General features: G+C 40.5%; 2 protein-coding genes across 3 annotated transcripts; one reads left to right on the forward strand and one right to left on the reverse strand.

Annotated features, from left to right (window-relative positions):
• Positions 1-8,501: 8,501 nt before the first annotated feature.
• LOC131689218 (FACT complex subunit spt16) lies at positions 8,502-13,247 on the reverse strand. Of its 2 annotated transcripts, XM_058974158.1 has the most exons (10): positions 12,698-13,247; positions 12,340-12,603; positions 11,936-12,235; positions 10,905-11,880; positions 10,651-10,849; positions 9,724-10,590; positions 9,387-9,655; positions 9,189-9,321; positions 9,037-9,093; positions 8,502-8,930 (listed from the first exon to the last, which is right to left on the reverse strand). In XM_058974158.1, the coding sequence occupies exons 1-10, from the start codon at positions 12,764-12,766 to the stop codon at positions 8,726-8,728; spliced, it is 3,339 nt and encodes a 1,112-aa protein (XP_058830141.1). In that variant the 5' UTR covers positions 12,767-13,247; the 3' UTR covers positions 8,502-8,725. The 2 variants fall into 2 exon arrangements, with proteins under 2 accessions (XP_058830141.1, XP_058830142.1); XM_058974159.1 differs by lacking the exon at positions 9,037-9,093 and having other exon boundaries at positions 12,698-13,245.
• Positions 13,248-21,653: 8,406 nt separating this feature from the next.
• LOC131692324 (protein arginine N-methyltransferase 7) lies at positions 21,654-23,828 on the forward strand. The gene is made up of 2 exons (XM_058979307.1): positions 21,654-23,347; positions 23,404-23,828. Exons 1-2 carry the CDS (start codon positions 21,713-21,715, stop codon positions 23,821-23,823), a joined length of 2,055 nt encoding a protein of 684 aa, XP_058835290.1. The 5' UTR covers positions 21,654-21,712; the 3' UTR covers positions 23,824-23,828.
• The last annotated feature ends 832 nt before the right edge of the window (positions 23,829-24,660 follow it).

The following is a 24,660-nucleotide window of genomic DNA, read 5'->3' on the forward strand; positions in this document are numbered from 1 at the left end:
CGACATTTTCACTTCCTGTATCGTTCATTTCAGCATCCACTGGTACCCACAGATGTGCCGACAAAGCATTCAGTCCATGAGTACTTCCACATTTTGTTATAGTAAGGTTTACAAACTTTAAAAGTCTGGCCTGTAATGTATTGGCACTGTGTGGGACTCGACTCACTTTCGTGTCTAACCACTCCTTATACTTTTTTCGACCTTCTTTCGCATGGAGCAACATCAAGGTAATACTCATCCTTTCGTCGCTCTCTTCTTTTTGTTAATGAGTTTTCTGCAGCGATCTCGGAGCCTCACATGACCTTTGAGCCGTTTAGCTCTAGATTCTTCTCTTGCTTTTCATTTCATTCTATTACGTCGCCGTTCAGCTCTCGTCTCAGTTAACCGTTTAGCTGCTGATTCCATTAGCAATTTAGTTCTGTTTCCGTGAATCATTCAGCTCCAAGCCTTAACCCAATCTACTCCGATAGTCTCCGGTGGTGAACCCACCCTACTTCGACTGAGAGTTTCCCGATGGAAGAATTTCTCCCGACACCTAGTCCTAGGATCCAGTCTACTCCGGCGGAGAAATTTTCTTAGACCCGATTTGTTTCACGGCGGCCTTTGTTGTTCCTTTCGCCATTTTCTCTGCAGCTCGGAGAGTATACTTGACACTACTATGTTGGTCACAGCCCATGCCGATATTGTCGTCTCCCGGGTTCGAACTTCTTCGAACCTAGGGCATTCGAAGACCACACGTCTGACGTCTCTTGCACGTTCACACACTCTGGGCAAACTGATGCAGGTACTTCCGTAAGCATGCGAGCCCAGACAAAAACGGCATCAAATGAAAGTTCACCTCACTATGCTTCCTATGTACCGAAACATGTGGGATGAGTCGGTGGGTCCGCATTTCTTTCTCCGCGTTGTCCCACACTTGCTACAATTCAGCTAACGAGTCCGCTCTGACAGTCTCCTTGCATTTCGTGTATTCAGCCAGAGTGATGCAGATAGCAACCATCCCAGCAGTGACGCATATCGCCTCTGACGATATCGTTCTGTACGCTCTCGCGACACGAGCAGCCGTTAGGCGAAACGTGCTTGCCAACTTCGTCCGGTTACGCTTTGAGTTCAGCGTAGCCGCCCAGGCCAGTACGCCCTACCACAGTATTAAGGATGCTACACCTACCAGCAGACCTCTCGTGCTTCATCTTGATCCTCCGATGTTCGACATGATCCTTGCCAATACGTTAGTTGTCCTCGCAGACTTCTTGCATGCATAGTCGACATGGCTGTTGTAATTTAACCGATCGTTGACTTCACACCAGTCATCCAGGTTTCCATGATACCTATTGTCCCTGCCGTCAACATCTCTACTTCCTTGAGGATCACGCCGGTTAAACTCAGGACGTCATCTGCAAAGCCTCGACGATCTCGACTCCCCTGGGCAGTTGTAATGTTAACGCTTCTGTGTACATTATATTCCAGAGCCTTGGGCCGAATATTGAACCCCAAGGTACTCCCGCCGTAACCCTTCTCGACCTTTGCTCCATGTTAGTCTCGTAGACCAGTACTTGGTTCTGAAAATAACTTTTCAGAGTCTGTACAAATAGTTGGGGATCCGCATTCTGTGTAGCGTTACGGCAATAGCCACCCGGCTGGCACTGTTGAACGCATTCTTCACGTCGATCGTAACCACGGCAGTAGCGATTATCCTTTCTTCTTTACTTCAATACTTTCTACGCGCTTGCGATGACTGTGCGGATGGCGTCCACCATAGAGATCCCTTACCGAAATCCGAACTGCCCCTGCGACAGTCCATCCTGGCTTTCAGCGTAGTTCGTCAACCTGTTGAGGATCACCCTTTTCAGAAGTTTACCAAGTGTATCCAACACTGATATAGGCCGATACGATGCTGGATCACCTGGTGGCTTTCCTGGTTTTGGCAGCAACCCCAGCTTCTGGATATTCCATCTATCCGGGAAGTAGCTTTCGTCCAGGCATTTCCCGGTTTGTTTTGGATTTTCATTCATCGGTACACGAACCTCGTTTAGTTCGGAAAGTGGAGTTGTCAAAAGAAAATCGTTGTAAATTGATGGTCAATTTTTATGCGCAAAATACGGAAAAATCTAAAGGTGACATTTTTTCATTTCTTTAAAAATCTCTAAAGGTTGGAACAGTGGATCGATCAGCAAGTTCTCTTGTGACCTTGGAAAAAATATCATGTTAATCCAAAGATGATGAAAATTTACTTGCTAGGGATGGGCATACTACGGAAATCTAAAAAAACTGCTATGCTAAAAAGAGTAATGTTCAACGTTCACATCCAGACAACGGGTTCGTAAAATATTTTTCTGAGCCCCCGGTAAGGTAAGGTTGACGGTATTGAAACAAAACTTTTCATATTCTGTTGCATTTTTTCAAATAATGATTTTTTACAAACTGGCGAACAATTTTGTGAAAAGTTTTATTTTATTTATTTATTTATTGAAAGGCTTTAACCCAATGATCATTCGCCTTTGAAATTTCGATAATAACATTATAATTTTAATATTGTTCATGGTTCGTAGCACAAGTGACACCTTTACAGCTGTTCGAGTAATCCCGCGTCCTTCAGAAAGGCCAATAACATTTCTTCTCGGGCGGTGTCGTTTGCAAGGATCTCTCTAATGGAGAGCGGTAGGTCGGCTAACTCTGGACAGTTCACTAGAAAGTGTTCCACAGTGGTTCGGGTATCACATGTAACGCATGAGAGACCTTCGTATGTCCTAATCTGAGCCGCGACAGTACTCGTTGTTCCCTCCTATCAGTCCGGTCTGTCCAGCGGTCGGGTGAGCCTTTGATTCGCTGAAGGTGTCCGGTGCTGCCACGCTAGTGGCGTACGAAGGCTTCGTTAATCCCTGACTTCAGCTGGCCCAAAATATCTGCGGTCGGGACGAGTCGAGTGAGACGTCGGCTAGTGTGTCTTCTCCTGTACTCTTCTGGCGATGATGAGTGCAGCTGCCCAACGAAGGGGTAGGGTCCCGGCCTCCACGCAGGCCGCTTCAGCAGGCGTGCTGGGGAGCAAGCCAGAAGCAGCGCGGATTGGCCCGTGATATAGAGGGCTTAAAATGTTGATAAAGCTTGCCATATTACAGGACGTCAGCTCCACACCGTAAAATAACTTGCTGTGGATGAGTGCCTGGGTGTCCTTCCCGTCGCGACCAGCACGATGCCATCAGCGTACACGAACACGTAGATCCCCGCCGGTAGGTTGGCGAATAAGGAGTTCATGGATACCAGGAACAGTATGACGGCGAGGACTCATCCCTGGGGAACCCCGTTGTCCTCCGGAAAGGTGTCGGATTGGGCACCTCCGATTCCCACCCGAAAAGTGCGGTTAGATAGGTAGTCGCTCAAGAAGTGGCCCATGTTTCCAGTGATTCTTCAGTTGGCAGTACTCCGTGACGCCACACGGTATTATAAGCCTTCGCCACGTCGAGTATGGCGATATCGGCGTGCAGGCCATCAGTTACGGATTGACGCACCACAAAGCTGGCGAGATAGGCACCTGTTCCTGCTCCACGTCGGAACGCAAACTGCCGTTGATACAGGAGTTTACGCTCCTCCAGTAGGTCCATCAGCAGTCTGTTAACCATTCGTTCCATCGTCTTAGCAAGGCAGGGGAGCAGGCTGATTGGGCGGAAGTCATCCGACGTTCTGTTCCCCTGGCATCGCTTTGGGACAGGAATTACTAGAGCTTCCTTCCATGAGGCGGGCATCGGTTCACCATTCCAAATGCGGTTAATGCTGTCTAATATCGCCCGCTTGGTTACCGGCGGGGAATGTTGCAGTAGGGGATAGCCAACATCGTCCAGTCCGGCAGACTTACCTTGTACCGATTCCAATGCCGCATGCAGTTCACTTCCGGTGAAAGGCCGGTTGTACACTTGCCCTGAATCGGGTGCGAATGGGACGAGGCTACTCTCAGCCCCTTGCTTGATGCGTAGGAACCAGAGGGGGAACAACTTGACAGCTCCTATACAAATCGTTGAAACCACTTTATTTGGGTCTGTGGGTCTAAAATGGCGGATCAATTTGAATTCAACAGCAAATTCTAAAAAAAAGCGTAAACTTGTTCACAGTGAAAATTTTCTTGTTCAATTTTTTTTACTTTCGATAATTCATTTTTGAAGACTTTTTGGGCGTTTGGTGTTGTTTTGTTATAAAAATGCAGATATTATGTAGTAATATTTGTATTGCAATGTAAAAAACACACACAATAATACTGGACTGTTTTGCTCCCTCTCCGATCAAAAATGAACTGTCATCACTTCTAAATTTCGTGGAAACCTTTGCACCGTACATGTCGCAGCACCTATCAGTTAGATGATATACTGTCAGAAATAAACAGTCGAAGTCAATCCTGCCTTTGTTAAATTCGAAGTGAAAAATGATAATCACAAAGCTGAAGGTATTTAAAGATTAACGACAAACTTTCGAGAATTGTCATATGCGAAAGATATTTCAAGGGCAATGGGAGAGGAAAAAGTTCACACTAGAAGCGCACTCAAATCAAATCATGCATTTTATATTTTACATTCGGCACAATTTGTATTCCTTAACTTGTTTGTATTTATCTTAAATTATTACGCTGTTTTGAAATGATCATCTTGATTATCTCTTCCGAATGTAAATAAAGAAAAGAAGTGCGTAAAAGACGTCACGAAATTATTTTATCTGATAGAAATTTACAGTATCGCAATTAGTGGACGGCGTTCTATGGTGGCGACATCATTCGAAACACGGTGGTTTCAAGCAACTTAGGCTAAACGTCAAGTTGCGGGAGGGTTGGTAGGAACGCAGGTGGGAGAGCGGCGTCTGCAGACAAGGAGGCGAAGTGCCTGCCTAGCTCGTTACCGATAGTCGTGGGATCGAGCGTCGTGCACCCGTTAACGGTAATTGCGTAGCCACTGTGTCGCCGCTTTCCGGGATTTTGGGATTTTCGCCCTCATTACACATCCACTCCCGCATGACAAAATGAGTTAGCAAGCAGATAACATTGAACTAATGCTGATTAGGCTAATTAAGTATGATATTTTTTTTTATTTCAAGTGTTTCACCGTCGACACAAAGCTCATCAAGTTCGTGGCTGGCAAGCAAAGTGTACTAAGAATGTAATAGACATTTCCACAATCATGTTGAACATAATCAGCCACCGAGACATAGTTTAGAGAAATGAGAAAGGTACAATTGCACCGCTAGGTGGATTAAGTTTTTTTTATAAAATATGCGGTTGGGGTAAGTCGTCGGTGATACACACGGGGCCAGTTAACGATACTGCTTACAGTGAAAAAAAATTGTAATCAAATATTTTTATTTCTAGAATTCACTCCAAAGCAAGAGATTCTTTTTCTTGTGTATCTCGTCAATGCAGGGGGCATTCACTTAACCCATTGTAACCCAGCTATGTTAAAACTTTTGGTTATTTATACAATACTTCGTGAAGCGTCATATTATGCCCAAATAAGTATGGGAAAAATAAAATAATCACTTCGGAACGTTTTGTTGCGGAAAAAACCAACGTATGAAATTTCATACGCTGGGCTGATAGGGTATCAAAAAATCATTACAGAGAAAAGTCGTGTAATACTCTTCTATTTAGCAGGAAATCGAATAATATATTCAACCTTGCGAGATCATTCATTTATCAGCTTTTTTGAATGATTTTAACACTTCCCCCCTCTCTCGTACCGTTTCGTCTCATGATAGGTTCGTTGGATCAAACCATCTTTCCCTTAAACTTTGTGATTATTTTAAGACAAAGAACATTTACTTACGAGAATTTACATAAAAACATATTCTGGTTAGAAGCAAGCATAATTTGCAACGTATTAAGAATTTGATACCTTTAAATGCACAGATTCAACGTTAAAATCGGCGAGAATGTTGTAAATTCCCTCCGGGTCCTAAAGAGGAAATAATTTCGCCTTAGAAAAAAAGATATCGGTTCAGCCCAGCGTATGAAATTTCATACCTTGAACTACCAGCAGAATTTTCGCAATTGTTTCGCCAATTTCTTCCATTTTTTCGCACTGAGTCACATCTTTTACACTTCTCGTGGCCATTTGTTCTCAATCAGAAACAAGAGTTGGTGATTTATAAGAGAAATTTAATAATATGTATTGTTCATATTTAGGTTCGCATTTTGTCCAACTTTGATATTCAAAAACACAATTAAATTTTATAAAAATAGATGATTTAGCATACACATTATAAATTATTGGGTATTAATTAACGTTCAACGAAGACTAGAAGTTTGAAGACGCGTTTATTGTATAACAAGAATGGTTCAGAAATGTGTTGTTTTTGCGTATGAAATTTCATACGCTAGGACATAATGGGTTAAGCTAATCGTCTGAAGAATTTTATTATGAATATGCAGCACCCGTCGAAGTCGAAATATCGAGGTATTGAGACTAAAATATAGTGACAAATGTCGGTAAATATTCATTGTTAATAACCCTGAAAAAGGCAAGCAAAAATTGTGACTTCAAGAATCATCGCTCCTGAGACCCAATGCAAGCAAAAGCCTTTGATTTGTTGTTTTATCAGCGAGAGAATCAAAAGCCTGTAAACGCTCGATCATTTGTATTCCAAATTACAAGTTCATTGAAACCCCTTGCCTTTTTGAGGGTTAAACATGCATTAAGCACGTTTCGTTAGGACCCCCGAAGTAATTGAACTTCAATTTGATTCTTTATTTACAAACTGAAAATATTCAATCTAGAAAACAACCGACGGATCGAACATGTCCTTAAAGCTTTAATTTTTATTCTAACTTACGAAATTGAAATGGAAATAAACACCGAAAAAAGTTGGAAAAGTGATTCCATTGATGGATTGTCTGATCGGGCAAGGTGGAGACACAAATAACTCGGATAAAATTGACAATACATTGCTTCATGACATCACGAAGGGTTCCTAAATTTCACTACACGTAGGACGTACTGTGACTCGAGCCTCTAAATAGGACACTGCGCTGCGAAATGCTTAAATTCAAGTTCTGACGTTCTCAAAATTTAACTGTTCTTGCTTAACGATAATTCACCATGAAATTTGCTTTTTTCTAGCTACATCTTTGTGGTACAATTCAGACAATATAATTGTTATTAATTGTTTACACAATTGTGTTGTATACACTAGATATATAATGTCATGTAAGAAAGGTCACTCCCCCCGCGTTCCACAAAGATAATGTTTTGTAAGAATGTTCCTTTAAGGTTGGACAGAAAATGGGCAGAAATCGAATACAAAAAAGCAGTTTTTTTCCACACCTTGTGTAAGATCTTCATAAAAATCAATCAGCTTATGTAGAATGTTGTTGCAGTATACTGCTGATTAATTTTTATGAAGATCTAACACACGGTATGGAAGAAAACTGCTTTTTTCGTTTTCGGTTTTGCCCATTCTCTGTTCAACCTTAAATAATTGGTGTACGTCCCCTAAAATACGCCTAGCAAAAGAAATGTGTATTCTGCCATGAGTGCATAGAAACAAATCATCGCAGCACACTGGTACAAATCTTAGGAGACAAGCACGAGCAAGTCGCGATAATTGACCTCAACGTTTGATCAGTTGTTTGGGAAAGTAAAAACATTTTTTTCTCGTTTGATGTGGTTAATTTTTTTCCATACAACAGTGCCAAAACCTATTGCGAATAGCAGCGGTTCTCAACCTTTTTCGTACCATGGACCCCTTAGAAACCACCCTATTTTTGCTGCCGACCCCACGTATAAACATCGATTTTGTATGCTATCAATGTTATTTCAGTTTGTTAGGAAACAAGACTTGAAAATTCAATACGCACTCTTCGCGGACCCCAGGTTGAGAATCACTGGCGTACAGCACTGGATCGGGTAGATGTAGATAGCAGAATGCAACATCTGACGTTGTTTTGTCTGAGACGAAATTGAGCAAAATTCTAACCCTAACTGCTTGTGATATCTGGGATTATATAAAAGATCACGTCTTTACTTTATAACGGTCGTTCACTAAAAGAGACCTTCTTTATTTCGCGTACTAACTAAATAGCAATTTCTGCACTCCTGCACTAGATATGACGGCTATCTAATGACATTTCTCAATCTCCGAAGGTCCGAACCGACTGATCGAATATGTCGACTCCTACACTGCTGATAGAAAGATTGATCTAGAACCTAACTTAATTTTGGGGGTTAAGCAAACACGTCGTTAGAGACCGTCGATTCCATTTTCAAGTAAATTTCGGAGAAAATAAACTATTTCTCTTGTTTCTGTGTAATACTATCGGAATTTATTCTCATATTCGCCTCATCGTCGTATCTTTTTATACTTTTACCACTAATTAATTTCACCGGTTTAAAACAGGCAATTGATCACTTAGTGCTACGTTTAAAAAACAATAATTGACGGAAAAGCGAAAAAGATGTTGCTGGAACTATTTCCGGTTGCTTTTGGAGAATATGGTCGGGATCAACGATTGTACAACTGGATCGGATGTATTTGTTTTCTTTGTCAATGTGCTTACTAAATTTATATTCTGACCAATAAATTAACGGCAAACAAAAACTGATTGAACTTAACTTTCAAAGGTGAATTCATGAGTTGAGTTGAACGAGAAAAAAAAGACAATTTTCTGGGGGCTCCCAAGAGCACTCGGATCAACTCTGAGTAAAAGAACCGGTCCCCATAAAAAGAAGACAACGGTATCACGAGGGCACAGCAATTATTTTTTGGACTTTTTGCTCTTGTGATGGTGCGAATTGTCTCTGGAATCGTCCCGTGACCTCTTGTGGCTGCTGCTGCTGCTCTTGTGTTTATCGTTGCTAGAGCTGTTGTGCTTACCACTTCCGCTGCTGCTACGATGCTTGTCCTTGTGCTTATCGTTGTGTTTATCCTTGTGTTTATCGCGACTGCTACTTTTAGATGAACTGTTGAAAAAAGATAGGAACATAGTGTTAGTAACTTAAGTAAGTGCGGTTTTTGGTTTAACAGTAGTCTGAAAAACATCTCGAAGCGTAAGCAAAGCAATCAAACCTGTGCGCTTCTGGTCGCTTCTTTTTGATCGAGGACGATTCAACTCCTCGATCACGTCTGAAGGCGGTAGGCAGTTATGCAAATAGGTGGAATTAGGTATATTAGCTAATTTCCTGTAGAAGAAATTGTAGTAACTGAAAGATTGAATTTACCTGTGATGCGATCGCTTCTTTGACGAATGTCTATCATCGACAAAGTCATCTTTGTCTCTGTTTCGGTCCTCTTCGGCAGCCTCGCGCTCCAAATCGGACCAGTCTTTGCCAGACTCTTCATCCGAGCCAAGATCTGAAGAATCAAGATACAGTGGGTTAGGAATACCAATAAAATGTGTACTATCAGTCCACGCTTACCGTCTTCCGATGCAGAATCATCTTCTTCGGACGCTTCCGAGTAATCCTCCGAGTCGGATTCATATTCTTCATCATCATCGGTTGGTTCGTACGCGTCGTCTTCCTCGTCCTCGGAATCATCGTTGCCTTGGTTTTCATCGTCCGATTCCGGATCAAGGAAGTTCCAGCCACCTGTTTCAAAGAAACCTTCCGGATCGTCCGTAATGGTTTTCATGATTTTGGCCCAATTCAGGGAGATTATACCCTCCGAGTAACGAATGTCGCAAGAGCTGAGTTGGTGGTGAAATTTAATTTCGTCATTGCAGCAAATGTGTTATAATAGAAATGATAAACTTACTTCAACCACTCCTTTACGTGATCCAACATGTTCATCGGAATCGCGTTAACCATCGCAATTTTCTGTGAGTAGTTCTTGAACACAAACACCATATCGAAGTTTCGCAGGTGGAACTGGACACGTTCGAAATGCACCAATTCCACGTCCTCCAGTGTGATGACGAATGGTGGCCACTCAGTCAGATTAACAAGGGAACCGGACGTCGGCTGGAGCAGAACAGTACTGCGGAACGGGGCTCCCGGAAAACCAAGATCCCGGAAGGGCGTATCAAATTCGATCTGTTGTTTGGTCATAGCTTCCACCTTTTCGCAGAAACTTTTGAAGGCCGTCTTCAATTTATGGCGCAGTTCTCGTTCGGCCTGTTCAGCTGCCAAATCGTCACGATCGTGCATGTGCTGATGTTTGCCCAGATCGGTGGTAATTTCACCGACTTCTGTATAGAACTGCACATCCAGATGTTTCTTCTTGCCGAAAAGAATGGCATGCTTCAGATGAAAATGTAGTAGGATGATCATCTCGCCATCACACGGTTGGAAGAAGGAACTCTTGATGTTGTTGTAGAGAACGTCTACCTTGTCGCCCCGGACGGACGTGTAGCGGTAGCCGTTTATGTGCGCCTCCAGCGACCCGGTCATGCGTTTGCTTACAATGTTTGGTCTGATATATAGATCTTTCAATTTAGGATTACCCTTGTTTTGCGATAGAACCAGGGTGTCCTGCTTCACCAAATCCTCTTTCTCGCGTTCTTCCGCTTCACGAGTTTTGAAGCGCTTCTGTACTTCCTTAATCAACCGGAACGCGGTGTTCAAATTTGTCGAGGGAGCATTGATTTCTCCCGGCTCCTTTGTATTGGTTGATCGGTATGTCCTGTAGTTGTGTAAAGCATTTTAGATTAGCTATTTTTGGAATAACATCAAACACACTTACACTTCTTTCACAAATGTGGCGTCGGGATTCGGATAAACTGCTCCCTCATTGCGACCCATAGTCGCGCCCGGATGGAAGAAGTTGATACGCAGATAAGTATAGTCGCCTTCCACCGACTGTGAGATGTTTTTGATGGTTGAAATGTGGAACGGTACAGTAATGCCGAAAATAGGCATAATGACAGTCTCGTACTTTCGATCTGTAAAATAAAACCATTAACCATTTTGCACTATAACTCAATCGGACTAACTTACCAACAAATAGTTTCAGTTCCTTGACCTCCGGTTCTCTTGGCATCTGATTTACGCCACCCTTATAGGAAACAGTAGACTTTCGCACCTTTTCCGCTTCCTTGCCACCCCCTTGTTTCGCCAACCGCTCTTTGGCCTTCTCGTTCAACGCATCGGCCAATTCTTTCTGATGTTGCTTTCGCTTCTCCTCGGAGTTCTGCTCATTACGTAGCTTGCTCTCCAATACGGTTGATCGCTTGCCACTTCGGCCCAAAATTTCTGGAGCTTTTTTTGTTTTCTCTTCCTCTTCTTCGTCTTCCTCCTCGTCATCCTTCAGGAAGATACCGATATTTTTGATTTTCTTCTTAGACTGAGTTAAAACACTCGCCGGTGACTCATCGTTAACCAGAACGGTATCGCCAACAAACAATGCATAAACCTTCGATTCTTTATCGGCAGCTTCTTTGTTCTCTAAACCAGCCAGACCAACATTTACGCTAAAAGCCATTCCTTTCTTCAATACTGCTGTACACTTTGGTCCGATAATCATCGAATTCTCTCGGAACTCTAAACCTACGGCAAACCCGTACGTTTTGGTCAGTTTGTCCACCAACTTGGGCTCCTCTTTTTTAGCGTACTCCAAGCCTGCCTCGTAAACGTCGGACAACTTCTTTCCTGGAACCATAACCTTTAACAGTTCCTCTTCCAAATTCAGCAGAAAATTGTAATGCTTCTGCATTGTATCCGTCGGATTGACCAGCAACGTACGAACAATGTTTGAGCAGTAGGACTTATAGCGAGCTCCCAGAGCGCAAATGATCGCACCAAAGTGCAAATAGGATTTATCGTTTTCGGCGCTGAATTTAAGGTTGTAATTTCCACCGGACTGAATGAGCGGCGGGTAGCACATATCTAACTGATTGACGTCCACCCCTGTAACATACTTCTTGTCGGTCAATGCCTGCTCAACACCCTCCGACAGTTTGGCGTGCTTCACTTTCTGTAATAATTTTATTTTAACTTAATTCAATCGACAATCGAAAACGGGCACTAACCTTATCAGCATCAATAATTTCCATGATGTGATCCTTAAGGTACTTGTTGAACACATCCACCGTCACCAGACAGGCTTTTTTTATTGTAATCACCTCGGTGTCCTCCTTGGCACACATGATGTACCCGATGGCAACACTAACGTCGACATTTTCAAAGTTTTTATCCTTCAGAAAGGCACGCCACGACTCGCAGAAACTACCGGGGAACTTGTCCTTTGTAAAAACTCCCAAAGTTTTGCCGTTCTTCGATTCTTTGATTGCTTCTAGGAGTTTTCCAAAGTTGGCCATATCTTTGTCGTTCTGTGGTAAGAAATTATCGTTTAGTCTACTTATAAAATCGTATTTTCTAAAGAAAATTCATACTAATATTAAAGACAAATTCGACTCCCGGCATACCCACGTACCTTATCCCGCACAAGTAGCTTCACGGCCGGAACATTCTCCTCACCCTCCTTGTCGATCGGTTTGAGGAAATCGATCTTCTTCTTGCTGGTCAGGAAGTAGATCGTCTTCTCGCACAGTAATGTGATCGTATCGGTAAGCTCGTAGCCCAGAAGCCACGTCTGGAGCGATGTTGATTTGCTGTAGATCGTTTCCTCGTCCGCTCCGACCGCCGTCAAAATGCAGTCCACCTTTGACAGCGAGTCATCGTGACCGAATTCCGGTTCCTGTGAATTCATGAAACAAGAGCACCATCATAACACTGATAAATCGGTGAGGTTATGCTCCGTGCAGAACGCATAGCGCATTACAAAATCGTACCTTCCAATTTGCGTACAAACGCTTTATCCGTCGATAGAAGCAATCCTTATCCAGCACGATATTTGACATTTTGCAGCGTTTCTAATTTTGCATTCAGTTGGAATCCGACCAGAGTCCGCTACTTTCGCCGTATCCTGCGAAAAATTCCAGCACACCCGTTCTCTCGGTAGGATATTACAGAAACTGCGATGCAGCGACGGCTTTTCACCAACGAGAATAACAATATGGCGGCGCAGAATGACGCGAAAATGATCGACCGCTGACTACCGAAGGCGAGAAAGAGACCGGTTGGCGGTTTTTGTGCCGGCTGTTCGATATGCAAGCCTTTTCGCGTGTTTTGATCAAAATAACTTCACATACCTACATATTCCGATAACAATTCGCAATACAATACGCACTCTTCTAACCCTTGAACTGTTGACTTCCCTTGTAACAAGTTAAATCAAATACAAACCATGAAAAAATTGCAAATTTTTGCGAAGAAATTAATAGAATTAACGAGATTTGACAGCTACAGTTGCATGCACGAGCATGAACACGATTGTTGAAGGCAGTGGTGCCAACCTTCTCGATTTATTTGGATGTTACAAAATTCTTGCGTCTTCCGCAGGAATTAGATTATTGAAAAAAATTATATAGCTCAAATTTTAGTAAATATTTTCTATAGATTTCTCCAGACAATTTGGAAAATAAAACGCATAAATAAATTAAACATAAAAAATGAAGGCTTGCACAAATACCAAATATAATTTGGTATTTTAATTAAAATCTGCACATTTCTATAATGCGTGATTGCTATACGACCGTCACCTGAGACACACTGTAAACTAACATGCACTCAAAAAAATGTAAACGTTATGCCTATTGATTTTACACATAGATTTTTGCAATTAACGGAGGCATATAGACACTATTTGCTGGCACATAAACCTTATGTGTGTATTTACAAGATTTAATAATCTTACATTGACATTTCATAACTATTAGGCACACAAAACCCCATTCTATAACAATATTTACATATAACTCATGTGTGTGCATATATAGTTTATTCAGCTGACACATAGAAGGTATGTGTGCGCGTGATAACAATAGCATTTCTTCTTCATATGAATTTTAAGCGGTTTGAAGCAAATAGAATTAACGTTTGGTTTTTTTTTAGTGTGCATATAGATGCGAATGATAAAATACAAATGCAAATACGAAGAATTACCGTTACGGCCAATTTCTTCACTTGGATGAAAACTGGTTTTCGTTGAAAACCGGTTTTCGGCTAATTGGTCACTAGCAACCTGAAAACTGGTTTTCAGCGAAAACCGGTTTTCATCCAGTGAAGAAATTGCCGTAAGAGGTTGTGAAATCGATTGTGCGCCGACAAATGGGCCTAATTAACAAAAGTAAACAAACGAAGATTCGATTAATATCTTAAAGAGGAGTAAAAATACTTCATAATAAATATAAAATCATTTATAAATATTTCAAATTTCATGAAAATCAATAAAAAACAAAACGGTGGATCCGACTTTCAACTGTAAACAAACCGCCACCTGTAAACGAACCGCCAGGCGGGTTACGCCTCTATATTTCTATGGTAGTGTATACGGGCGAAATTGACAGCATAATTGTTTACAAGGTCCGTAAAAAGAATCGCCCGAAACAAAAACCATTTGCTTGTCACGCCCGGGGGAATAACAAATTTTCCCCTCCGGCGAGCACGGCGAAAACCACATTTGGTTTTTGTTATCTAGCGCCACTGCAGGGCGAAATTGAGCGTCGTCAAAACAAGAGGGCGACTCGAAAATGGCCTAATCAATATTTCATAACAACACTCGGCGAAATTTTTTTTTTTTTCAATTTTATCAACGAAAACGTTATTATATAGAACATTTTAGTTATGCTTCCGAAAACTAGTATTGTTTTAAAGTGTTTCAATACATTTGAAAGCGCAGTATGCAAACACTGTTAAAATACGATTTAAAATGATGAAGCGAATTTTCAAAGCTATTTTTCTCGTTTCGATATTATTACGACTTCGACCCTTTGGTCGAAATATTCATGACCAACGAGAAGAGCAAATTTCATCTTTCAATCTTTTTTAATACAAAATGTTTGATTAGCAGAAAGCAATAAAAACTAGGTATAAAACTTAATGTGCAATAGTGTTTTTAAACAATTATTTTATTAGGCAATCCATGAGACGTTTCTGATCAGCTGATTATTTCTTGTTTACTTATTCTGACGTTACTCCGAGGGGTGCGACGTCCGACAATATCGTTGATTCGATCCAACATCAAACGAATCGGACTAACAAAGTTGTTTGTCGGACGAGTTTTTCTGTTCGCAGGAGTAGACTTGTTGACAGAACCCACCGCTGAATTGTCAAACAAACGTCTAATGGATTGCCTAATTATCCAAAATTTTATCCAAACTTTATACAAAAATATTCTTAGTTAGGTATAAGAAAAATCTTTTGGCATCTCTGGTCGTTGGGCGCGAATAAAAAAAGCTAAAAAAAAGCCTTTTGCTAGCTGTCATCGCAAGGCTCCCATGTGGTGCATTTAGCAATATATACACAGCAAATAAAACTATCCGCACGCCACCGAAAAACTACACGGTTAAATAAAACAACGTGCAGCATAAGTTCTTTTAACTTACTTTTGAGTTGTGCGTCGCTTTCGCACTCATTAGTGTTGTCAAAAACAAAACGAGAGATTCGACTCAGTCGAGATCTTCCGTGGAGGAAGGTACTTTTGAGTTGTTTGGGGTATACTCAAAATTAGGTAAATTCAACTTAAATTTGAGTATAAAAACCTATCAATGAGTTGTAATTTTTGCCGTGGTTAAATCACTCAAAAAAAAGTAAACGTTATGCCTATTGATTTTACACATAGATTTTTGCAATTAACGGAGGCATATAGACACTATTTGCTGGCACATAAACCTAATGTGTGTATTCACAAGAAATATTAATCTTACATTCACATTTCATAACTATTAGGCACATAAAACCCCATTCTATAATAATATGCACATATAACTTATGTGTGTGCATACATAGTTTATACAGTTGACACATAGAAGGTATGTGTGCGCGTGATAACAATAGCATTTCTTCTTCATATGAATTTTAAGCGGTTTGAAGCAAATAGAATTAACGTTTGGATTTCTTTCAGTGATGGAAACTACATTCAACACGGTTTACCTAATTTTAAGTTCCCCCACGATACCACGAGATTGAGTCAAAGGAACTCAATTTTAGGTAGTTTTTCGTTTCCGTGTACCTAAAATTCAGTATTTTTGACTCAATCTCGTGGTATCGTGCAGGAAGGTAAAATTCGAGGGTCTGCCCCAAAGGGAAGAAGAGCGTGTCCAGAGAAGAATAAGAAGAGTGGCAGATTTGACAAGCCCAAAATAGATTCAAGATAATCTGCATAAGGTGCATGCATGTGTGTACAATAATATTATTGGTGGCAAACGCCTTGAGGACCTCAAAAAGGCTGAAAGCACTAGTTTCTATATTCAAAACATTGTTTTAATTAATTTCGATTTTAGCAACTTCTTTTTTCTGGAAGTAAAGCAGTATTTACGCAATATAGATGTTGCCAATTGTAAAACCAAAAATCTCGCTTCACTTATGCCTATACCTTATCTGGTATCATCTTGGGTTTTCACGTAATTTGTAGTTTGACAAGACCAAAATTTGACAAGACCATAATTTGATGTTGGGACGGTCTATCCCTGAGAATCATCATAGGAAGGGCAATCCCTCGGTAAAATTAGGTAAACCGTGTTGAAGGTAGTTTCCATTTAACTACGGTAAAAATAATAACTCAACCTTCAGTTTAATTTACTTAAATTTAAGTTGAATTACCTAATTTTGAGTATACCCCAAACAACTTTAAAGTACCTTACTGCACGGAAGACCTCGACTGGGTCGAATCTCTCGTTTTGTTTTTGACAACACTAATAAGTGCGAAAGCGACGCACAGCTCAAAAGTACCTAAATTTAAGTTAAAAGAACTTATTCTGTAGGTTATTTTAGGGTTGCGTGCATGGAATTGATTATTTAAAACAAAATTTCTTCAAAAACCTGTGTAAACTTTCAAATTGATAAACGTTGGAATCTGTTTTATTATTGCCATCTACACGTGTTTGACAGCTGCACTCTAACTACATTGTATCGATCACTGCGCCATGTACAAACGTTTTCAAAACGTGTTTCAGACGTCTGATTTATTCGGAATTCCAACAACGGGTATTTACACACGATTCAAATCGAGCCTGAACATCTGTTATCTGTGTTTTTACTTTAATTTTGGTTTTTTTAATTGGCATCTTTACGCAGAAAATATATATATATATAGGGAGCGCTACCTGCTTGAAGTGGATGTTTTACGAATGAACTGTAAAATCAGAAGAAAATTTTCAAAAGTTTCCGCAATTTTTGCATTTTTGCAAGAAAATTGCTCATATTTGTATAAAAAACTGAAAGTGAAGTGGAAGAAAACTAATTTCCTTCAAGATGGCAATAGATTTATTATGCAAAAGAGAGGTATTGTAGCATATTTTTAAATTTTTCTTTCTTAATCGGTATAAAACCACTTCCTACAAAGTTCTGTATACTCGAAATGAGAGCTAATTCTTGCCAAAAGTGAAATTATATTTGTTATGCTTTGAAGGGTTGTTTAAATATTCTTAAATCGGGCGGTGGTGAATCCTAACCTAGAAGCACAGAATACACATTTTCGAAGATTTTTTTTATATTTAACTCAAGTGTATCTACTAAAAACTATTATCATTAACTTCCAAATTGTTTTTCTTCCCCTCTGAGTCCATTATTCGATGATGATTGATGCGTATTTACAGAAAAACATAAAAAAATTACATCAAATTATTTATCGTAGATATGAAAAACACACAAACATCCATCTTATCTTGTATATGCTTTAAATCTGTACATGTCGCAGCAGGTTTAATCAGTGGTTTTGCATCACGGACAACAGACATCCATGTTCAAGTATACAGTTGAAAAGAGATAGAATTGAATAGGTAAAGCTCGTCCGTTGTGTGATTGACTTTGAGCGAGGATATCCGAAGTTGCAAATTGGTTCATCCGAACACGACAATGGTGCAGTTTGGTAAATACGTAAATATACAGTCGTGATTCAGTGGTTGGACACTTTTTAACTGGGCCGCTTTTAAGTTGAACCTCCACTAGTTGGACCGTTGTCCAACTAAAAAGCATCTGAACGTCAAAATCTCATGTCAAATTGACTTTGACAATCTATCTAACAATCTTTTACACTACTAATGTCTTCTTTGGAGAGTTTTTGATTTTTGTCAGTCGGTCCAATTAAATTTGTTAGTTGGACATACGCTGTGGCCCAACCAACGAATCACAACTTTATAGAAAGAATAATTTCCCTGAGAGAGGGACAGCATGGTCCCCCGATCGGCCACTGCAAGTATTGCCCCCGAGAAGATATTGAACGTGTCATCTTCGGTGAGGGAGTATAGGCTATTGTCCCCGAGAGGGTTTTTTCTAACAATAATTCTCCTGAGAGGGTAATCAAGATGAGATCCCCTGCGAGAGTGTTCTTTAAGTAATACCCCTGAGAGGGTCGAGAAATCATGAATAGGAAAATAACTACGATTAACTTGCCGTCCGATTTACTTTTATCTGGCATGCTGGCAGACACGGTTAAATACAAGGCAAAAAATCCAAAACACGCGGTGGACGAAGTGTCGCCTTCTTCAAATTAGGATATTTATAATCTTCGGCGCCGATTCGTTTGGTTCACAGCGATGAATTTTTGAGATTTGAAATCAGTTTGCCTCCCGGCAAGGCTGTTGACATGGTTTCTGTTGTTTGGCACATGTGTAAGATGAAAAAAGAATTCGTTATTGCAATTTCATTTTGCAATTTCATTTTGTTTCGACATTAAACAAAATGTCGAACAAAGGGGATCAGCGTAGGACGCTTGTTAAACAAACTTTTCTGCGAGGGAGTGCAAAGTTGATGCAAAAATGAAAACTAAATGCATTTTTTCTAATTTGATACAAATTAGTTATATATTCCTAGAGTGATCTGCCCCTAGACTCGCTATCACTATTTCATTTTGCATGGGTGCTGTGCTTTCGGCACAGGTTCGTTTGAACACGCGAGGTGTCGAGCTTTTGGATCAATCAAAAAATGATAAATGAAATTCACGATGCCTCTCTGTACCACAACATTGGAGTCGATTTTCCTTTCCGGCAGGGCATGTTGCCAGTTTCTGCTATCCCACTTATGTGAAGGAAAAGGACCCGTATTGGCGTTTTATTTTGCGACGGTTCTTGCCATGATTTTCTTTGTTTTCGCACATCACAATAAAATCGCTATCGCCATTTCATTTTCAAGTGTGGTTGCTAAAGTTTCAGCACCCGTTCGTTTGAACAGGCGGGGTGCAGTCTTCGACGCGAGAAAAATGCGAGATGAAATTCCTCCTTCATTTACCTCAGTTCGCCGAATTTAATTCGGTTTGCCTCTCCTGTGATGCATTTTTCCGTGGTTATGCTTTTTTCGCATCAACGGAAGAAGGAAAACGAAAAATGAGCTTGCTATAGCTAGAGCTTTGTCACCGATTCGTTTCAACACGCGGGGTGTAGAAAATTTAATTTTAGCATGTTTTCTGCTTTGTTCGCACATCACAATGAACTCGCTAACCTAATAAACATCGTATGATCGTATTTAAGAGCCAAACGACCAGTTTAGGGTATCATCCAAACAGTATGTGGATTCATTGTATTATATGGGTTAAAGTTCGTGTATATTTTTTTTATTAGGGAAGCGCCAATTCATTTGCATGCGTGCTTAGTGCTTACTATAGTCTTCGCACCGCGTCGAATATGCAGGGCTTAGAGCTTTCTCCCGTGTGATGGATGAAAGAAGACAGCTTACCATTGCCATTTCATTTTTCGAGGGTGGTTTGCCTGTATGATTTCGGTACCGGTTCATTTGAACACGCGTAGTGCAGAGATTTCTACGTGAAAAAATACGAGACGAAACTCTCGTTATAATCAGTTCGAGAAATTAAATTCGTTTTGACTTCGGCAAGGTAAATGTTGACATGGTTTCAGTTCATGGTTCACATGTGTGTGGAGAAAAAAATGGACTCATCACTGTTTCATTTTGTGACTGTTTGATACGATATTCCACACAAATTCGTTTCAATGCGCAAAAATGCAGTCTTCAATTGCAAAAAAAAAAAATCTTTAAAATGTAGATCTGGTATCGCTGATGTTGGAACGCATATGTGATGCGCGAAAAAAGAAAAGAAATGGGTATCGCTATTTTGTTTTGCAAGGTGTTGTTTTTTTCGGAACGAAAAAAAATACCAGATTGAAATCGCGCTGTGCCAGGTCGTTCTAATGGGTATGAAATTTTTGACACAGCAGAACTTAAAAAAAATGATATCGCTGCATGAACTTGAAAGAAAACAAAATTCAATTCATGCCCGCAGCGATGAATGAAATTTTTGGTTCGTTTCCATCGTCATTTGTTCTCCCGACGCAGCGCTTTCAGGTACGGACATGTTCGGTTTCAGAAACAAAGTGAATTTTATTTCTATAATAACATAATAACAAATGAATGCTTTGGTTGGTGAATGAATTTATATTTCCTCTGCACTCAAGCATTCGATTCTGCATGAAATTTCAGTCAGTTGACAACTGAACAACTGACGTTTAAACAGCATATCAGCTATATTGTCGCAAAGGCATCACGCTGTTTGGGGTTCATAATGAGAATATCTAAGCACTTTTCAGATATTTACTGCTTGAAATCTCTCTACTGCTCACTCGTTCGATCAACTCTGGAATATTGTTCAGTTGTGTGGAACCCTCATTATCTCAACGGTGTCCATCGAATTGAGACAGTACAGCGCAGATTTGTTCGGTTTGCCCTTCGTCGATTGCCTTGGAGCAACCCTCACCAGCTGCCAAGTTATGAAAGCCGGGGTTTGCTTATTGGACTCGATACATTGCAAGTGCGACGGGATCTATTCCGTGCTATGACGATTTCGGATATTTTGCAAGATCGAATTGACTGCCCCGAGCTTCTCAGTGCGATAAATATGAATGTTCGCCCTCGCGCCCTTCGCAATAATTTATTCCTCCGATTACCTCTTCGCCGGACTAACTATGGAGTAAACGGTGCCATCATTGGTTTGCAGCGGACCTTCAACAGAGTGTCATCCGAGTTCGATCTTCACATTCCACGTAGCAGATTACATGTTGACTTTTTAAATAGATTAAGAAATTATCATTAGGACCACACTGTGTCTGTTGATATTAATTAATTATAAATAAATATAAATAAGTTGTAAAGTGAATGAATGAGGGAGGCGTTGAATCTGAATGTCGGTTTCGGTAAATGCAAGCAGAAATAGGTAACTGATTTTGAAATTTCGTAACACTGGGCACAGGTGCTATGCGGAAGAAGCAAGAAAATATGAACTCGCACCTATAGGGATAGATCATATTTTTAAAAAATCAGCGAAATTAAATGCATTTCTTTCCATCAAAATAGAAATTCATATTGTATTTTATTTACCCCAGTGCCCCTGCAATCATTATTCTGGTTGCAATTGAAAATCGAAATATTGAACTTGCACCTTTCGTTTTTGTCCCTATTTGCAGAGTGGGCAACTAATGCGCATCTGGTGTACATGTTAGAGAATCAACTTACCCATCACCACACCTACACTTCACTATTTCGATTTTCAACTGCAGCCAGAATATTTTGGTTTCATTTGGGCACTCTGCGTAATTTTGTAACTAACTCATTTGCCATTAGAGTGTATGAAATTTGCCACTGAGTCCCAAAATTTAGTCCTTCGTCTGTTTGTTCCAGTACTGCGAGAGCAAGGATCGAGTACTGGAACAAACCTTTGGTATGTAAACAAAAAACATCAATATTGTGCACGCTGGTTATTTATATGTGTCGTGTTTAGTCTTCGCTTCCGTTGCAAGAAAATGAACCCTGAACCAGGGAACTTCTCCGACGTGGACAGTGATGATGGAGGTTTTGATCTGCAGCAGGAAATTGCCCGCAGTGCTTTCGCAGACATGTGTCACGATTGGGAACGTAATCAAAAGTACGATCGGGCATTACAGGTAACCATCGAACGCCTGCACGGAGATGGCAAAGAGGCACACGTACTGGATATTGGAACGGGAAGCGGTTTGTTATCGATGATGGCAGTCAGAGCGGGGGCCGATAGCGTAACAGCATGTGAAGCGTTTCGTCCGATGGCAGACTGTGCGGAGCGTGTGATTGCAGCCAATGCTAAAGTTACTAACAGAATTCGGTTAGTTAAAAAGAAATCTACCGAAATGAAGGTTGGTCCTGGGCAGGACTTGGAGCGAAGGGCGAATGTACTGGTCACGGAGCTTTTTGATACTGAATTGATTGGAGAAGGAGCATTAGCAACCTACCGGCATGCTTTGAGCAAGTTACTTGAACCGGGATGTTGCGTTATTCCCCATTCAGCGACGATTTATGGTCAGATTGTGGAAAGCCCAACAGCGATGAGCTGGCAGGTTCCTAAAGCACTTAGCAATGCAGATGGAGATGTGCTTCTGAGGACACCAAACGACGTAGACGATTGTCGAGGATCGGCGGCCGTTTTTGACGTTCAGCTTAGCCAACTGCCCTTGGGAAGCTTTACTGCACTATCAGAACCGATTCCAGTTTTTGAATTTAATTGGTCAGACAAGGATGGGCTTGTGAACAAACGGCATTCTAGAAAACTGATAAAAATTAAACATTCAGGCGTGCCACAAGCAGTCTTTATGTGGTGGGATCTAAAAATGGATCTGGAGGAAAAAATTCTTTTAAGTTGCGCTCCGTTTTGGGCGCATCCTGACTATGAAGTATTGCGCAAAAATAGTATAGCTACGAAAACTCCTCACCAAAATTTGATTCCTTGGCGAGATCATTGGATGCAAGCTATTTATTTCCTACCAAAGCAGAAAACTGCCTTGATCAAAGGACAGGACGTCAATTTAGATGCTTATCACGACGAGTTTTCGTTGTGGTTCGGAATCGATCAACCAGATCTAGACCCTCCGCATTGCTCTTGTGGTCTTCATTTTGCGTACTCTCGTTCTCGGATCGGTCAAATAAACGATGGTGCTAGAAACAAGCGAATACTAAATTACTTAGAAGAAATTCTCAACAAGAATTCTGTTGTTTTAGTTCTTGGGGATGGATCGTTGCTAGGATTAGGACTTGTTGCGATAGGAGTTCAAAAAGTTATTCTGCTTGAGACAAGTCAAATATCAAAAGAATGCATGCAGAAATATGCAAGTTTCAACGGGTTGGATTCAGTCAGTATTATTTCTAGCGTTGATCAGTTGACTGACGATGTAACTCATGTTTTTGCAGAACCATTCTTTGGAACAGCAATTTTGCCGTGGGATAACGCTATCCAGTTTGGTGTTCAACTTGATCTAATTAAATCTAAGCTGAGTTCGTCTGTCACAGTTATACCGAGTTCTTTTAGTATTCATGCTGTTCCCGTGCAGTTTATGGATTTGCAAAAAATTTGCATGCCTCTTGGACGATGTGAGGGTTTCGATCTCAGCATTATGGATAAAATGATTGAGGTAATTAAAAAATATCAGCATAGATCTTTATTGTTGATCAATCTCTTTTATTACAGGAGCATTCTAACCTGACCGATTCACCCGTTGAAGCGCAACCGCTTTGGGAATATCCATGTTTCGCAGTTGGACTTCCAACTAAGCTGATACACGTTAGTTTAGCGGAAAAATTCGAAAGCTCCAATCTATGCCAAGGTACGATGGATATAACACTAGACGATGTTTTGACCGAATGTAACGGAGTAGCTCTCTGGGCTGATTGGCACATGGACAAGACGGACAGACCTAAGACAATTATTTCTACCGGACCACTTACACCGTTGGGAGAGCAACTAGCAGAGCGGACCGATGCCATAAAGTGGAATGCTAATTGGCGACAGGGTGTCCATTTGCTGAAAAAATCAATTCTAGGGAAAACAATTTCCTGGAGCGTTCAGTTTCATAGACAGCTTGAGAAGTGTATTTTTAGTTTTGAATAAAAGAAGCGCTTGCTTTATATAAACAATCATGATGTTTTTCATGTTTTCATATACCAAATGTAGAAAAGAATGGAGATATGGAACCCCTCCTCTTCGTTGGTAAGCGTGGACATTTCTAATACACCCTCTCCATTTATGGCTAAATTATAAAAAAAATTTCATGTAAATAAATTTAATTCGGGTTTTTCGTATTTTCTTTTGTGTGACTCAAATCCGTACCGTATATATGTACCGCTAATAGTATTTATGTAATAGGGGAAAGTGAGGCAATATCGCCATGTGGGGCGAGTTGAGCACCCCCGTTTTCCAGGAATCTATGAACAATTTTGGATTTTTTGTTTGCACGAATGCTCCGTCAATTACCATTGGATGATGCAATACTTTAATTGCGACATACAACAAATCTTAAATAACACAAAATACAAAAATCTGACGGGATGTCAAAGAACTGCAAATGTTATAAGATTCAAGCTATATGAAATAAGTATTCACATGACACATTTACCAAGCCAAACATTGATCATTACAAACAACGATTATTTTCAAAGATTTTGAATTTTCTTCAGCACGTTTAATAACTGCATGTGAAGAATATGTTGAATTCTACCAATAGATGGAAATTTGGGATTATTTGTATATTTTGCTGCAGATATATTTGCCTTCAACCTTAGGGTGCTCATATTGCCTCATTTTCCCCTTATTGTTTCATAACTACTAGCGTCATTCACTCCCCTATAGGTTAATGGGTTTGACAGTATTGCAAACAGGTCAACCTTATAGTCGCTATAATCATATGTTTGTTGAGAAATACATTAAATTTCCATTTTTGCATCAACT

This window comes from Topomyia yanbarensis, chromosome 3, assembly GCF_030247195.1.
Source record: "Topomyia yanbarensis strain Yona2022 chromosome 3, ASM3024719v1, whole genome shotgun sequence".
Classification (NCBI taxonomy): Eukaryota; Metazoa; Arthropoda; class Insecta; order Diptera; family Culicidae; genus Topomyia; species Topomyia yanbarensis.

Bases quoted from the DNA above. Each gene is read 5' to 3' on its own strand.
- LOC131692324 (XM_058979307.1), top strand. From the start codon at position 21,713: ATGAACCCTGAACCAGGGAACTTCTCCGACGTGGACAGTGATGATGGA. The intron at 23,348-23,403 runs GTAATTAAAAAA...CTTTTATTACAG, and splicing joins TTATGGATAAAATGATTGAG to GAGCATTCTAACCTGACCGA.
- LOC131689218 (XM_058974158.1), bottom strand. From the start codon at position 12,766: ATGTCAAATATCGTGCTGGATAAGGATTGCTTCTATCGACGGATAAAG. The intron at 12,236-12,339 runs GTACGTGGGTAT...TTCTTACCACAG, and splicing joins AGCTACTTGTGCGGGATAAG to AACGACAAAGATATGGCCAA. The intron at 10,591-10,650 runs GTAAGTGTGTTT...ACACAACTACAG, and splicing joins GCCACATTTGTGAAAGAAGT to GACATACCGATCAACCAATA.